This window comes from Pyxicephalus adspersus, chromosome 2 (genome assembly GCF_032062135.1).
Source record: "Pyxicephalus adspersus chromosome 2, UCB_Pads_2.0, whole genome shotgun sequence".
Lineage (NCBI taxonomy): Eukaryota > Metazoa > Chordata > Amphibia > Anura > Pyxicephalidae > Pyxicephalus > Pyxicephalus adspersus.
The window spans coordinates 77,318,562-77,337,303 of NC_092859.1; the positions used below are offsets into that span (position 1 = coordinate 77,318,562).

At 34.7% G+C, this 18,742-nt stretch overlaps 1 protein-coding gene across 1 annotated transcript; it reads right to left on the reverse strand.

The window, feature by feature from the left end:
• Positions 1-2,255: 2,255 nt before the first annotated feature.
• LOC140322071 (tyrosine 3-monooxygenase-like) lies at positions 2,256-18,011 on the reverse strand. The gene is made up of 12 exons (XM_072398713.1): positions 17,686-18,011; positions 16,254-16,425; positions 14,677-14,768; positions 12,614-12,681; positions 12,100-12,150; positions 10,123-10,268; positions 9,290-9,425; positions 7,652-7,721; positions 5,750-5,806; positions 5,422-5,517; positions 5,112-5,245; positions 2,256-4,083 (listed from the first exon to the last, which is right to left on the reverse strand). The coding sequence occupies exons 1-12, from the start codon at positions 17,971-17,973 to the stop codon at positions 3,924-3,926; spliced, it is 1,470 nt and encodes a 489-aa protein (XP_072254814.1). The 5' UTR covers positions 17,974-18,011; the 3' UTR covers positions 2,256-3,923.
• Positions 18,012-18,742: the final 731 nt, after the last annotated feature.

Below are 18,742 nucleotides of genomic sequence, written 5' to 3' on the forward strand. Positions count from 1 at the left end.
AGGAGGTTTCGGGTGGACTGGCCGGCAGAGGTAAGAACATTTTAATATCTCCCTTTACACCTGTCAAGAAGAGGAAATCCAATAGTGAATCAAGAAAATCTGTAGAATTTGGAAAACCAAATCTTTTTTTTCCCAGCAAATAACCAGTTAAATATGTGCATAAAAGTTTGTTTGTAGAGTAATAATGTAACCAGGTACATGTAATACAGGTACACATAAAGCATTCGTTCAAACATTCCCTTGTGGGAATCTTCCAGGACCAAGTGGCATAATGGCAGTAATTAATTCCCACCAGGGTATGTTTCAGGGAATTTCAGATTTCCTCTTTTATTTAGAGAGCCCATAATGAATAACCTTTATTACTATTTTAATACACCAATGTGGCTACCAGCATCACCCTAGAAAATTAGGACACCAATATTGTATTTTCCTATAAAATGTGGTGCGAGTATCACATTCTAAGTGATCAAATCTCTGTGCAAAGTGTCTGAAAAACTAAATATTTGCTGAAGTATTCAAATCAGTTATCTTTAGCTATATAACTGCTATGTTTCACTATGTAGATATAAATATGAACTATGCAAATGTTTCCTTAATATTCAGAAAATCCATAAAATGCTATACTAATAATGAAAGTGAGAGAACTACTTCTGTAAGAATATGAACCTGTTTCAAAAAAGAAATAGGACATTAGGTATTAGGAGTTATTGTGAACCAAGATTCCCTCCACATTCACTTTAGTGAGCATCCTTGTAAATTGTATTCATAGCACCACCATGTGGCCAGAAGTCACTCCTTATCCTTCATTACAGCAATATTTAATAATCTAGGAACTCATTGATTATATAGTTTAATATTGGAGTAATTATCATTCAGCAGAGCATGCATGAAATATCTTTAGCTCCAGATGACTTTATATTAGGTAGACAGCTATGATTTCTCCAGCTGTTAAAAGTGTTTGTTTTTTATTGTACTTTCACTTCTTATAATATAATAATTCATTATCTAATATAATAATAATATAATATAATAATATAATAGGGTGTGCCTACCTACTGGAACCTTTATTGTGCTCAAATTGGCAACTTTTTTTGCTCTCTATGGACACTTCACTATATTTGTTTATATGTAACACAACTTAAATTTATTTAAATTAATAACAATTAAATTAATACTCTGGTAACAGTTTGGGATTTTAAATTATCTCCTTTTTTTATCCCAGTGCACGTGCCGATAGTGAATGAATTCTTGTGCACCCAATTAAGATGGCTAAAGATAGCAACAAGACGGAAGAAGTTGGCAGGGCCCTAGCATGAAAAGGGGAAAGCTAAGTATATTGGTGTTTGGTTCCCCTTTATTTAGGGAAAGTGGATTGTTTTACATATTAGGGCATTTGAAGCAATTTGAAGCAGGCACTTAGGGAAGCAAATAGCTACTTTGGATCCATCTTAATCTTCAATCCATCATCATAAGCTTTTAATTAATTTGGGGCTTTCTTTGTGTTGCAAACCAACTAGAAGTGATTCTACAGACATAAGTTGAACCTTCTCTTCGAGGTGATTCTGCTACTGGAGGAGTGTGACAGATCTCTGCAGTTTATAGGAATATAGGAGTTATTTGCTATTTATAATATTTGTACTCATTCCTTTATCATCATTTAGTTTTAATTTCTTTAAAAATATATTACCTGGTGGGATGGGATAATCTTTTCTTTAACCAACTTTACCCACAATAAAAACCCAACCAGAGGACTTTTTATTTTGAACAGCATTGGGCATTGGACACAGGAATTTCCCAAAATGGTCCTAACAGGAATGCAGTCACCAAGAAAAAAAAAACAACTGGTAATTCTCCTTGTGAATTTACCCTCTTTGGCCACAATGGCGCCATTACTTTGGGGGGCTTTTTCCTCGTTTCTTGCTGTGTGGGAGATTTCCCCTTTTTTTGTGTTGTGTTGCTTATTGTTATATACATTAAAAATGTTCATATTATATAGACTTATTTAATAAATATTTATTTTATTTATATAATATCTGCATCTCAGTGTCTTTTTGCAGCCTGAGCAACTATTTTACTAAGTATAGAAGAATAGATGGTAGCATTGTAATAAACCAATTGATTTATTCTTACACTCAATATCTGCAATAAATGAATAAAGACATCCAAAGTGATAATTGTGGTACAATGTTCTGTCTTGTTTGTTGACTGTATTATAAATACATTTACTTGTTTACTGTTAAATCTCTGAAATAGACATAAATGGAATGGTAATTGAAAATGAATAAACAAAAGAAAGTGGTTCTGTATTAGGGCTTTTATTTTTCAGTCAAAGTGATAAATATATGTACATATGACAATGACTCTTCACCTATTGTGAGGTTCCCTAGGGTCTAATTTAGGAATTACTGCTCTAGAGCCATAGCAAGGCTAGAATTAGGCCCCAAAGAAATGTCCTGCGAATTGGCTCTCAATAGAGAAAAAAAATGGTGCCTTCAAACATGGTATTTTACCACACTGGGATTCTAAAACAATATATATGACAATAACATTTCAAGAGGGTAAATAGTTTTTATTGGAACTTAAATGTGATTTATTGCAGCTCACCAATTCCTAGATGTGGTGGCTGCATGTATTTTGTTTTATTAGGTCAAGGACATTTTCAGGAAGTCACTTTCTATGGGATCAGTGTAGTCATTCATATCTAAGGACTTGTAAGCTGCGGTATATTACATTTTTGTTTTTGAGTTTAGTGACACTTTGGGCCTGACTTATTAAAGCTCCCTCAGACTGGAGAAGCTTTAATATGTCAGGCCCAAATTATAGCAAATGATTTTTAAGAAATCCAGATTTGGTTTATGTGATCACTCAGGTTCTACCTCTGGCAGCAAAAAGTAACAGAAATCATTCAGGCTACATAGAAAAGAATACAGATACTTTTTAGATAACTTGATGGGAGTCTCAGGCACCTCCTACTGCATGGTGACTTGTTCTACCAAATTGAATGAAAAGTGACCTAAAGAGGATTTACTTCCCCCCCAAAACATCATATATGGAACATACTTACAGCATGAATGTTTAGGTAAAACACTCCTGACTTAATCATCAACATGTTGCTGTTTTTTCAATATTTTTCTACATAGTACCACCATTGGCTATACACCCACACCAGAGGTGGCATGCTAATCAGGTGATAAACCATATTGTAAGTTTTTTTCTTTATTAATTGGGCCTGATTTATTATTACTCTCCAAGACTGGAGAAGATAGATTATCATGGATGAACCTGGTTGATGCAGCAAACCTGGAATGGATGAGGTCCTGGACTAAAAACATTTGCCAATTATTGGAAATGAATTTTAAGCAATCCATTCCAGGTTCGTGGTTTCACTCAGATTACTGGTTATAAGGTCAAAAAGTAAAAAAAATAAAATCCATACCTGCCTATAAATTTAAGTTGTGCTCTGTCTCCCCATGAGCATGCTACATGTGTATGCAACAGGTGATTGTCCCAAAATACTAATCCACCCTCTCCCAGTCTGAATTCCTATGTTTAGGAGATTGCAAGTAACTGGTATAAGGACACAATATGGTATCTACACATATTCCATTATTTAATTAAGCACATAAGTAAAATAAATTGAGTTTTTAAATATATACTAAAAGTTTAGCTTTAAATCACACTGAACTTTGAAAGGAATGCATTCGTTCTGAAATTGTACAAGGTAAAAATGTGAGAAGCAAAAAAAAATCTGTCTCAAAACATAAAATCCATCTAATATGAAAAACAGAAAACACAATGAACAACCTCATAAAGAGATGTGCTTTTCCCTGACATTGTGCAAACATTAATGTTATGGTTTAGTTATTCTAGCGTATGGATGTTCCTTTATAATGACCTCTCTGACATCTAAGTTTTGTTTAAACCTAGCACATTTTGTCCAGGGCAAAGCACAGACTGTTCAGTTCATCTTTGATCTGGCTCAGAGCTGTCTGAACTTTTTGGATTGAGTCTAATACTTCAACACTGCATGTCAAAGGATCATAGCGTAGTGAAAATGGTTTCTTCATCTTTAGGGCATATTGCCTGCAGAGAAAAAAGGAAATAATTATGATCAGCTCCAGACGTATTTACTCAATTTTATGACTGTCACATTAAAAACATTTGTTCACATACATCTAATATGTTCTTGGTTTGAGTTGAGTTAACCTTATGATGTTTTACACTGTTTAAAATGTGTTCGTTCAGTGCAGGGCTATATTTCAGAGGGCCGAATAACCTAGAGAATTTATATGGACATTCTCAACAGGGAATATATTTAACCCCATTCCCACATTTGTCATATTTCTATCAAATTAAATCAGGTAATGATGTAATATATGTGGAGATATGATAATATATTTTTCCATTAGGATAAAACTCAAGGCCAATAATTTACAATGTAAGCCAAAACATAAATATTCTGAACTTATGAATGCAATACGAACTTTTATGTGTGCACTTTTTTGTTTATAGTTCTATGCACATTTGGAAGTGGTAAGTGCAAATATTTTCATATCAGGCTTTCTTGCATTACCCAGTTGTGTCAGTCTAACATGATCAGTGACCAAAGTATAGCGCCCAACAACAATGGTGAATAGTAAGGTCAGCCATCCACATGGCTTTGTTGACTGGTATAATTCAATAAACGTAAAGATATGGCAGTTCACCTATATATAGGTATTTCATTTGTGTATTTATTGTTAAATAGGTGACATAATAAATAGATCCACAGCATCTTATCTATGATTTATTATATGATTACCTAGTAAAGCTTTACATCCATATTACTATTATTTTTACCATTTTTATCATTGGGTGCAGGAATATGTCATGCACTATGGATACATGAAATTGTATATTGTCAGTGTTCATGATTTTTCACTCTGCTGATACTTATATTGCCTATTCACTGCAAAAACAAGAATTTTCTTGCAATGGCAGTTGAAATGTACATATACAGAAGCTCAATGCTTTGTATATTAATACTGTAAATAGAACATTGGGAAAGCTGCCTTTATTTATTACAGATACTTTTCTTTGCCTGACCCATATCTTTATATACACTCACTCACCGGAGTTTGGCTTTGGAGTCATCAAAACTTTCTGACAAAAAATATACCGGCTGGAAGCAATTGTCTTCATATGGTTGGACTGCAGTCATTTCAGGATCAAAGGGCCGAAGTTCCGGCTTGTTTGATAATGCATACTAAAATCATACAGGTGTTATAAATGAAATATGTGATATGAAAAGTAAATACAACTATGGGTTTGTTTTGTATGTTTTAGGTACATATTTACTAATGATTATGGTACAATATTACTACAGGTAATGAAAATATACATGTCCTTATCTTGGATAACCTTGAATGACAAAATTCTTACTGTGAGCTCTCCGCAGGATGACAGCAAGCCAGCTCCATAGGCCTTGATAGAATCATTCTGTTTGCAAAGTCCAAATTCAATGGTGAACCAATAAAGCTGAAATACAGGATAATAACTGTTTTACCAAACTGCATGCATGAACCCCAGTCTGATACTGTTTAATAAGCTTAACTTATAATAACATGTTTTTTGTGCTTATATTTAAACTTTTCCCCAATATATGTAGATTATGTATAATGTATATATTTATATACATTGTTTCTAAAGGCAAACTTCAAATCTATAGCTCATATCATGTTTTTATCATTCTAAATACTTCCAAACTTACTGTTGACAGTTTTTCTATATCTTCATCAGATGCTCCAAGTGAAGCTAGACCAATATCCTGAAAAATGTATATAAAAGTATTGTTTGTGTTATTACTGTTTTTATTATTTGCATTATCAGTAGTAGTATTATAGTAAGAAATGGTAATAGAAACTAGTATACCCAGGGATGAATTTACTATTAGGTACTATAGACTTTTACCTATAGGCAGCTTTAATTGTATAATTATTGGATACATTTTTCCTCTTCATCATTAGAAAGTATATAATTCTGGGCTAGAACTCCTTAGTCAACAGGGAGCATAAGCCCACTCCTTTCAATTTAAGGGTAAGGGGCTTTCTATACAGTATTCTGGCATGGGACAGGCACCTTGTTGTATCTGGAATGTATTTAATTACAATAAATCAGGCTTAAATATTTCATAGACACCAGTTACAATTATTTTGTAGGTATTTATTTTTATGTGCTACATAAATGAGAGGAAAAAAAGCAGGTTTCTTGCTTGTAAATGATATTAGAGTGAACACATTTCATGGCATCCTGCACTCACACAATGGTCTAATAATGTAAGGAACACAGCTGCACTCTTGTCTTCCAGGATGTATAAATCTATATTGTACTTGAAAATACATGGCCTGTAGAAGGAAGAGTTTCACCCAACAGACCTAATATTATTGATAATAAAAACGGGACATGGTGGAATTGTTTATACAGAATCATCCCATTTATTTTAATTCTCTTAACAGTAAAAAAAAATTAAGTGTACCTGGGTTCATTCCATTTACTAAAGGTTCAATGAACATTCTTTGAACTTTGATGAGCTCTGTTTGATGCAAATCTATTGGAGTTGATTTACTAAAAAAATGTAGGCTGTTAACTTAGAAAAGCTAGATCTAACTTAGTTATCTTAGTTATCACTTAGCTTAGTAAATGTGGTAAAAATGTATTTTTCAAAATACCTAACCACAGTTTAAAAAACTGCAGTTAGCAAAGCTTCACCTTAGGACATCTGGTGGTGGAAAAGAATTAGTGCAGGGAATGGGAGGTGAGACTTGGACTTTGGTGTTTTTCTTTTGCTAGAAAATGAGCATTAGTTTTATTAATTGTCTCTATTCTAAGGTTCCATTCACATTTTGTAATGTGTTTAAGCATACGCTGTAATACAACAAGTTATGCAGTCTCCTAAATGCAAGAACACTGACAAGTACATGGCTATGTTGTATAAGAGTTGCCAAATGAATGTCACTGTAACAAACTGCACTATATGTAATGCATTGGCATTGTGCATCGTGGTGATGCTAAAACTTTGACAACTACAGTATGTCCATATATATATATATATATATATATATATATATATATATATATATATATACTAGCAGCATATATATTTCAAAAATAAGTTTATTCCACATTTTACAGTGTTGTACTTATCATTCCTTGCCATAGATAATGAAAGAGACATTCATACTATCACACTGTATAATAATGGTTATTAGAACAATTTTTAAGGGTGGAAATACAAAGTATGTACCATATAAACATTTTATTGTACAATAAAATATTTATTTGATATCAATACCATTCTTGTTAACCAGAAAGACCCCCTTTTTGGAAGAGACAACGCTTTAGATCTATATACCAACTGCTTTTCTCTTTTTGATATTTATAGTTGTTCTCATCCTAAACATACATGAGAGATGACTATCTGTGTTCTCTTTGGAGAATAGATATAAAGTATACTCTGTTTGTCCATGTATAACAAAATCTTAGACTTTACAATTGTATTCACTTGGGCCAAAATATTATTTTCAAACCTGTTTTTTTGTATGTTTTACTGAAGCTTTGCAGGTTGTGACACAATCTGCTAAAATAGTTCAACATATTTATTCAAAATGTCTACCTGTGAGAACTGTGCAAATTCTTTGTCAGCAAGCATGGGGATGTGGCCAAGCAATTCATGGCAGCAGTCCCTAGAGATATACATAAGGGAAAATTATTTTTACATGTCCATGTAATGAAGAAACTGAACATCAAAAGATCCATTTATCAGTATCACAACTAATCAACATGTGGTTAATGCTCAGAATAGTTGCTACCATAAAGGCCTTGTAGACCATTGTCTAGGAAGGTTTTTTGAACTGAAGTTCCTGCAGATGTTGCTAGTGGTTCTTTGAGCAATAAGGAATTTCTTCTTCTTAAGTCAGTCACCACTTGAACCAATGATCTATAAGTGTGGCATTCCTCCCAATGGCCACCACAGCTAATATAACATGATCTGTGGTATTATTGTCAGAGGTTCCCTAAGGCCTAAAAGTTATTTCAAGGGTTCCCCTATGTTAAAAGTTTGAGAAAGGCTGGTATAAGACAACATGATAGACAAAGGTAATTACCAAGCAAAACAACATTTTATAAATTCTAGTAGCTTTTTAATGCTTAAATGAAATCCGTCTCCAAATTTTACTAACGCTAAGATCTGCAGAGTGTCAACCTAACTCTAGACATCTGCTCAATATATCCTTTGTGCACTAAGGTTGCCCCAAACTTTATGCAAAAACTTAACTCAAACCCTTACTATGGCCTTTACTATACATTAATCCAATGTAACACCTTATACACCAATAGCTAAATACCTGCTAAGCTCCACGTTGGAACCACAATCAAGGCTACCAGAGGGAGCACACAGCCACCACAGTTTTTGCCATGGTCTATCTACCTACAACCAAACTGCCAGAAAAATAATGTAACAATTTACCCTACTGTTCTGATTCTTGATTCTAAGTATAAAAGGCAGCCCTTCATTTTTTTGCTTTATCATAGAGCTTTGCCATATCCCAAGCAAAATTTCTTTTTAAATCTCATCATTGATCCATGTGGTGTGTCTTTTGTGGCTGCAACACCCAGTCCTGTTAAGGGAAGCTAGGGATAATTGAGATAGAAGGGGGGGGGGGGGACAGGCATTTTTTGGCGGGGGGGGGGGGGGGGGGGGGGGGGGGGGGGTAGATAACATTTTCACCTGAGTTCAACAGAGACCTTATATTTTATACAGTAGCAGTAAATACAGAAGGGTTCACTGCCTGGGGCCCCAGAGAGACTACAAAGAAGGGGGGGGGGGGGTGGCAAAAGACAATGACCCTGGGTGGGCAGAATATATACATCAGGCCTTTGCCAGAAAGTACACACCCAAGATTCGGGAATCCTCAGCCCCCCTGGTATTGTAAAGCAAGTGTATAGTTATGACCTGGACCTTGCAGTGCTTGGGTTACTTCTTTAAGCTGATGTAAACTGCACTCTGAGAAAGGTCCCAGAAAAGACAGCAGCATTAATGAAACACAAATCTGCTAAAAGAGACCTAATAAAGGTTAATTTCATGAATTATCATCTATCCTTTCTCGCCAGCTTGTGACAAACAGACAATATGATGTCCGTCAAGAAATAAAATCTTTTAGTGTACTTATTGGTAACAAAATGGCACTTCTGGTTAGGACTGGATGACTTCTATACAACCAAAAAAACATGAACACTGTGTTAGTGTACTTACGGCTCTGGAGAATGAATGACAGTAGAAGGATGCCTCAGGTACTGGGTTGTTGGAAATACACGGAAAGCAAAACAAGCCAAGAAATCCCGAGCAGAAAGCAAACCAGCTGCCGGTCTCAGTTTGAATCCTGTTCTTTCTAAATATTAGAACACAACAAATGAAATTCTGGATGTCATTGCTGCTTCTCTACCTCTAAAAATGCTAGGACCCAACTTCATCCTGATCTTATGGTTTTAATAAATTAGGAGTCACCACTATGTAGATTGGGTATTTTAACTTCCATCTAATCTCCAGCAACTGCATGCTGTTTTGGCATTGAAGGAAAAGTCAGTTGACAAATATTAGTTCAAAAGAATGTAAGTAAAAGTAGTCTGCACAACTTTCTCAGTATAGGTTCCCTTTAACTCTGGCAGCAAAAGCTTACAGAAATCATAGAATACATATTTTTTTTGATCAAGTTCTAGGCAGGAATCTCAGGCACCTTGTACTGCATAGTCACTTATCCTACCAAGTTTCACTCACCTGTAAGTGAACGAACCGTGGAAGGCACCTAAAGGGGACTTACTTCTCCCCTGAAACATAGTTTACAGAACATACGTACAGCATGATCCTTTACGTAAAACACTCTTAACTTAATCATCCTGTCTATATGGTACACCATTGGCTGTGGACCCACATGTGGCATACCAAACAGGTGATAGATATATTGTAAGCCTTTGCTGGATAAATTGTATCTCTATGTGTTGCACGTTCCGATGAATTCTTTGTTGGATATATGTTTGACAGCTCAATGGATGTGATTGTTCTAATTAAATTTCTGTTTAATACATTACCTTTAAGAAAATTAGACACATCCTGAAGTTGAGGTATAGAATTTTCTGAAAATCCACAATATTTTTCCAGCTGTTGGAAAGCATCTAGGTACTGCTTGCAAGCATAATTCGGATACAGAGTGCTGAGGGATTTGTAGACTTGTTTCCTAGAAGAATAATACTTATGAATAAGAGATTAGCATCACTGCCACATAAAATAAAACGATCATTTAAACACATTAAACACATTCATTCATTAGGTAAATTCGCATATAAAGATGTGAATATAAAGATGTGTCCAGCCACTGGTGAATTATAATGTAAGCAATGCATGGTTAATAAAGCAGCTGCATGAATCGTAATCTTTGACATTCATTTATGAACACCTCTTCCAGAATGTACTACACCAATGGCAGACTTTTTATACATTTTGCTGTTAGAAGTATTATTGTAAGGCCATGGTCAGCACCAGTATTCCCCAGACATCAGTCCTCCAAACTAACGCCGCAATCTTCACCTATAGCAGCCCCCGCTCAGCCTCGGGAAACTGGTTTTGTCTCCCAGCACTCGGTTGCCCCCAGGACTTTGTGCGCACACAACACAGAAAAGAAATTACCAGGGAATCCAGAAACAACCCAAAGTCACACACAGGCGATCAGTCCACCAAGTGAGGTACAAAGGAACGGTCAAAAGCAAAGTCGGGGTCACAAGCAAAGGTCGGTCCAGGCTGAGTTTAAGTGGAATGTCAGGAACAGAAAAGATCAGCAATAGAAAAACACTCAAGAATCTCTCCAGCACATTTAGGCCCAGCTAACGCTTACACAGGCACCTCAGACTGGAAGTAAAGAGGTTATAAAGCCTCAGCAGCCAATGACAGCATGGGATACAAGGAATCACTCTGCTAATCAGCTGCACACAGCTCCAAATCCACTCAGCTGTGCAGCCTCAGTGCAGGGAATGCCGAGAGGAAAAACCCAGCTACAGGGAAACAGGGATGCTGCAACCCTCAGAGCATTAATCCTAAAACCCCTGTGCTATCGCGAGCGCGGCCGCCGGAGGGAATGGCCTGCACACGTCCTCCTGCAATGCGGCACCGCCTGGGATTGTAGGTACAAAGAGCGTCTCCTAACAATTTTTTAGAAGAATGCCAGAACAGTCCATGTAGTGGTCTTACAGCATATTTTGAAATTGATCACCCATGGCTTCACAAGAGTCCCCAATTTCCACAGATTATTTGTAAAATGCACGTGTGAGCCATAATATAAACATCTCTCCACTTCCATAAATATCTCTATTAACAAGAACACATAAACTGTGTGCAAACTGTGTGCATAAACTGTAGTAGCTTGGTGAATTTCCTAAAAGATTTAGAACAGACCCTTAGCTTAATGATAAGTGAAGCTTTATTTAACCCCAGAATTTCTAATAATATACATACACTGACATCACAGCTAAAAATAATAAATTAGGTATGTTTCTCTGCATATGGTGGGTGTTTAGAAATACATCAATATAGAAGAATGACAGCAGAAAAGGACCCAATGATCCGCTGTATCCATCTCTTTCTGATTGACTTTCTCACTTCCTATGCTGGAAGTCTGTTCCCAACATCAACATTTGGTAAAATTATATTGAACTCAATAAATAAAGAAATATTTATTTACTGTATATACTGTACAAATACATGTACCAACAATGCTTCTTGGTATATGATGCAATGTATTCTGGGCAATAAGTAAAACAATGAGGCGAGGGGTATGTCTGTACAGAAATATACATTGCATACAGTGATATACTGCTGAACCTGATATACTGTTTTGATAGAAGATATCTGTCCAGGACAGGAGAGATGTCTATTTATGCTTGCCAGAATAAAGGATGTGGTGAAGGTGATACATTTGTGTTTTATGTATCACCATGGTGCACTATTTCATCGTGTTTTTGGTAAATTGACATGCTTGTTTAATTTAAATTGTTTTAAAAAAATATCTGTCTTACCAAGTAGCAGTTTCTTCAGCTGTGTATTCAACCCTTGGCAGAGCATCTCCACTAAGGAAATGGAAAACAAGGTATTACTCCATCAGTTACCTTACCTCTCTTAATCATAATATAAGCATTAAAATAGATATAGTCGGTTTAATAATGAGAGGCAATGGCTTTTGGGAAACAGCTCTTTTGCATACACATTGAACCATTAAATTTCATTTTTGGGGGTGGGGGTAATAAAACTTTCTTATTTCACACACTACTCCCTCCAAAAGGATGCAAATGAAAAACAGGCATTAGCGCTTTTATGTAAGTACCTTACAAAGTACTAAAACCACTGAACAGTATAATTGCCAGTCATCAAGGCTTTTTCAAAAGGACGACAACCATCTGACAACATTGGCAGTATTTCTCACAATACAGGTTTCCTTTAAAGAAATGCCTATAATGGCATATAAACCTAAATATCTGCACTGTATAAATACTTAAATATTACAAATAAAAGTTTTTTTTTATTACAACTTACTCTCTGTATGTGAAAGCCAACTCTGCAAAATATGTTCTTCTTTTTTTATACTCTTGGTCCCCAAAACCCTGAGAACACAAATGCAAATATGTTAGAGCATTATTAACTAAACTGTATACCAAAATTTAGCTCAAGTTAATATGGCAGCAGTATACAAACTCCACTTTGCTTGGGTATTCAATATATGGAAATAAATTACTGATGGCATAAAGTTTATATCACTGCACCAAGATGGTAGGGTGCATATTAGTAGTAATAGAGCATTATGATTTCATACAGTAAGTTCAGCTTTTAGTGCATATTGGTAATTTATGGAAGCAGAATAATGGTGACTAGTCAATGTACCCTTGCCCCCACTAGAGGGGGCAGTTTAATTGAAGCAAAATATGGGGGGAGTGGGTAGTAAAAAAACCAGGACAAGTATAAGGAAACTCTAGTGCACACAACAGGAAACACTTAATTTGTTGCTTATAGGGCTGTCCAGTTTTAGACCACCCAGCTACAGTTCCCCCCACCCCGTCTAAAAAAAAAAAATGTAAAGAACATAAAAAAAAATACTTACTTTTTAAGCATTAAGGTTTAGGGTAATTTATTTTAATTTCTTTATGTTTACGGCCCCTTTAAATAAGCTCTGCTAATGGAAAGATAATATATTTCTGAATATGCGGAGATGTCAATTTACAATGAGATGTAATAATTAATGTGAGTTAAAACTTTTCAAGAAATGAAATGCGATCATTGTTGTTGATCTTATAGTAAAAGAGCATGCAAAAGACACATCTCCCAGCTGTACTGAGCAGTGCGTGCAGCCATGGGAACAAGTCCTGTTTCCTGCCATATGGTGTTAGTTACTCAGCACATACCCACCCAGGGAAATAACCTCTCCATGCCTCAATAGATGACATTTTCTTGGTCCTAGATCTGACAGCAATGGATGTAAAACATCCTAATTTCTATGTAAATGATCTGTCTGGGAAAATTATATAATACTTGATTCACATAGTAATTATGTGAGCCAAAGGTCTTTGCGATGTGGCTTCCCTACAATTCTGCTTGTGAGGAGCAAAATGTCTTATTAGTTTTAAGTGTATGTATAACCATGCCTGTCAAATGTTCAGCAGCCTGGATAAAAAATCATTTGGACATTCATGGTGATTTTCAAGCAAAAGAGTGGAAAGAAAATATCCTTTGCTGTTTTAGTAAATTTGAAAATTGTTTTTGGCCCTTTCCTCTGTTATTTACTAGTGGGGACTAGTTCATTGAAAGTCCTTAGTAAACTTTAGAGGCCATGTGACTAAGTCAAATGCAAAACCAATTTTTATTACAGTAGTAGTATTATACCTATACTCCATAAATTGTCTTCTTAGAGACATAAGTGCACTGATTTTATAATTTAGGACCACCCAGTCCCCAAAGAGAAAACTGACCTATCAATCTATGGGAAGCTATTTTAGATATTCAAGCAGCTAACCATATCATTATTAGTCAAGTAATAAGTTTAACTGATGGATATCCCACATGATTGTTAGACATCCTTGTCAATGTATGGATGGATGCCCTGACATATTGCTGATTTTTAGTTTGAAGTCCAGCTTTAACAGACAGAAATTTCTAACTTCTTGTTATTCCCAAACATTATATGGATAGGATTTATTACAAGATAGAGGGAATTTTGTTTTTTTAGTAGCTATCTGAATTATTATTTTTAGTAGCTATCTCAATTAATTAGTTTGGAATAATAGTTGATGGGATTAAAGTTTCTTTATATTTGAAACATACTTTGCTAATTGTTGCAGAAATGTGTATGCCATATTACAAGAGTCGGTTAGTTTTAAAGGTAAAGACAGTCATGGTATAGAACTTTTTCATGTTAGAGAAGACTGGTTAAAACTCCTCCTAACTTAGGTTCATATTTTCCTGTTCTCTGTCAAAGATTAGAGCTAGGTAGAGTTAGGCATTAAAAAGAATTTGTGCACATAAATAATTCACCCATATTCTAAATCAAATGTGGTTTTGTAACTAAAATTTCAGGTTCTGTTAGTCCAGCTCTGTATTATACTTACTGGATGGTCCTGGTCAAAATTTGGCTCAAATTTCACAATTAGATGCTGCTGACACATATCCAGGTCTTGAACTTTTTTTGGAAAAGAAGGTGCTGTATTGAACATATAGCAATAAAATATGCATCAATTGTGTGTCTTTTACTTGTGAAATGATTCATTAACAAGAAAGATATAAAATGTGCAAGTTAAAAAAAATTATCATGTAAAATATATCTATCTGGGGAATTATTTTATAATATTGGGTATATATTAAGTCTTTACATGATAGTCAAATAGCAAGATCTTAATAAGGCTCCCAGCATAGGCTGTTGGAATACAATGCACTTTCAATTTTTGTAATCAGGAAAACTGCTATAATTTTAGGTATGATCTTGGTTATGGTGGATATAAATTACTTGAGATCGCCCCCTGATTTGACAACCTAATCTTGCACTCAGAATCAGAATCTCAGGTTAGAATCAGTTCATTTAGAGTTAATTCAGTGTACAGTAACTAGCACTCCTGAAGATTGGTAGAACCCACGCAAATTATAAAAAGTTTGTTAAAAAAATCTTTAATCACATTGGTTTGAAGACCAAGATCACACATTTTTCCTTTTCCTAGGGGATCAAGGCCTGGGTGAACCACAAATATCATGCTAGTATAAGCTCCATACCCTAGATGGGTCCCCAGTTTTATAACAATTATATTCAATGGCCTCCTAAAGACCTCCTGACCTGAGAAACTGCTGTGGCAAAGTTTTTTATGATATCCCACCAACTCTAGACCTCCAACAAATCCCAAAATGGGAATGAGTTGGGAACAAATAAATACCAAGCAACCCTTGTAGGAACAACCATTGCTATTTCACACTGTCCCTCTACGCTAAAATTGTTTGCAAGTTAATTGTTAACCCTTTTCTGACCTGGTCCCCCTAGTCAGGTAGAACTTCCTTCTATTTATGTTCTTCTCTGGATCTTATAAGTTACAAGATGCTGCACAGTGGGCAATCAGGGACAAACAAATCAATGAATCAATCATTAATAATTTTATATCAACCATAGAATTTATATAGGAATATGGCAGAGTAAATAACCTTGTGAAATATACAGGAAGTCTTTTCTACTTTACATTCCAAGATCAACCAGTCAGAGACTGTTAACTTTTCCATGTGAAATTTTCAGTAATTACAGTATTTCAGTTGATAAAGTGAATAAATATTGAATTCAAATATACATAAAGGTGTGAGATAAAATTATGAGCATTGAAAGGTAACACAGATGTATTTATTCACTAATTTAAACCACAGAGAATATCCACTTTGCTACTTAAACATTCAGTAAGTTTGCCCAATTTTTTGTCCTTGTTTAGTAAATTTGTAATCATTAACACAATAATAAAAATTTCAACACCAAAATAGGCAAATGTTAGAAAAAAATCCAGTAATTGCTATAGCAGTGAAAGCATTTGGGTTTAGTAATTATAAAGTCCATCCTTCCTAATCTGATACTTGATTTTAAACTTCAGAAATTATCTGTACTGGATGAAATAATCAGAAAAAGATGACCAACTATAAATGTAATTCAATATGATCTTACATATTTCATCCTTGACTATTTTCACATCTCCTGCCACCTTTTTCAAGGAATATATGAGGATGTTAATAGAAGAGTTGGGAATGAAGCATTTCAGATAACACTCTAGATCCTCTTTCTTCTTGTATCTTACTACAGGTCTGGTCTCAAGGTGTAACACATGTGCCTCATATTTCTGAAAATAAATAAACAAGAGAACAAATAAGTGAATGTTTGAAAACTGTGGTGCTATAAAATAATTAAATAAATTGGTCTAATATAAGGTATACATTGACCAGTAGTTAAATTAATGGGTCTAATATAAGGTATACATTAAAACTGAAAAGTTTAATTTAAAAATGTTAATATCATGTTAGGGAAAGTGAAAAGAGGAACCATGGAAGACACAATGATCACACATTAAGCTTTAGTTTTAAATTACATAGTTAGTCATGTTGAAAAAAGTCAATTAATTTTAACCACTATAAATAAACATACTATATAATAAATATATAATTTATATAATTTATATAAATAAACATACTAGGAAAACTAGATCATACTAGGAAAACTGCATAATCTAAAATAAAAACCTACACAGTGGTAATCCAGAGGAAGGCTAACAAGTAAAGCCTATAAGATAAGCAATCTTGAGGATAACAACTTTAAATATAGTAAAACCCAACCCGTAAATAGGATGAAAGGGCAATATAAATCTAAAAAGGTTGCCAACCTTATCCAGTAGTGCAATTGTTCTTTCTGTTTGAAAAAAAAACATGCAAACTTCAACCAATCTGAACTATTAGCATCATTATTTGAAGTACATCTGCATGTACAATAGGAAGTCTACTGTTGGCAACATTCTAAAAATGCTATGTCCCTGCTTGTTTGTAGTTTCCAAAGTTAAGGTCAAAAAGCCAGTACAAGCAGGTGTTAAAAAAAAGTATAGAAATAATCTCAATACTTGTTCTGTGTCAGTAATTTGAAATTCAGTAAAGGCAAAGCATGACAGGTAGGCACCTAGCCTTTTTTAGAAACAGAAATCAGGAAGTCTGCATATATTTTTGGTATACTTTTATGCTGAAATTTTAGCACAGTTGACAAAGTTTCTAAACTTTTACCATGCTATCCAAATCTGAAAAAAACATTTTGCCTTTAGGTATACTTTGCCCTTAGATATACTAAGTTATTTAGTTATACCAAAAAAGAGATATATTACAAAAAATGTACCTGTCCTTTATATGTTTTATTAACCATTATGAAGTGGGGTGGATGATATATGAATTATTGCTTTAAAACACATGGATCGTGATAAAGTCTACTCTATGACAAAATGGATTTGGACACAAATTACTGTAGAAAATTTCCCTGAATACCCAGCCTGCCTTGTGTCTACAAATACACAATTACTATACAAATGTAATAAATAAAAAATAAAAAACTGTGGTTGCTATACCTCCAGGATCTTTAGAATGATATTAAGTGAAGTTGTGTTAGGGCTCCTCACTGTGAACATTAGATTGATGGTGGTTCCACTGTCCCCATCCAGGTCTCGGCTATCTACTTCTGGACGCTCAGGTGCAGGTAAAACTTCTTTATCCTTACGAGCATCTTCTATGAGACTCTGTTTCCGGCATTGACTGGCTCCCACTTCAGCCTTCATGTCTAATCCACTCTTAGAAGTGCAATAAAGAAGCATTAAATGATACAGACTATTCTTTTTGAAGCACTGTCTCAAAATCATATGACACTAAAACTTCCATATACCTGAGTTTTAACTGTTGTTCTGTTGTATCAGTGAAGCAGCAAACTGACCTGCACTAGCTTGGGTCCTTCTGCCTCATATACCTTTGTCTTATATAGTCCTTGTTAGAGGATATTTTCATGAATATTCATTTTGTCATGTCACCATTTTATTGTGTGTATCATTAAAGCTCGTAATTGTTATTGTGAACTCACATCATAGGAGTTGAAGCAACATCTAATTTTGCCATAAATAAACAGAACAATTAGGATATTGGTATTCTTTTTATTCTTTTAACAAGTCAGTAAACTGTACATCTTTATTCTGAGCAAATGTAAATGGTAATGCATTTATATTATATTCTGCACAGATGAAAAGGTTTGCTACGCTGTTATCAAATTAAAAATAAGAAAGACATATAATTTTAAAGCTCTCCAAGACTGGAGAAAATAGACTATCATGAGGAACCAGAATGATTCCAAAATCATTCAATTTGGTAAATGTATTTACTCCAATCAGACCCAATGAGAGGGATATATTCCGCATTGTTATGCAGCCACCACATATTGGGACTGGCAAGATGAAAAATAAAAGATTTTATTGGCATTATTCCATTGTTGGTAGACATGATGTATAGTATTATGAGGCTATCCATTATATTATAATCAGGGAAGAAATGTTTCCTACTACATGAAGCACACTGTTGACATAATCACAACCTAGGCAAAGTCACTTTCCGTTCACACATCAGATGATTTGTGGTAATGCC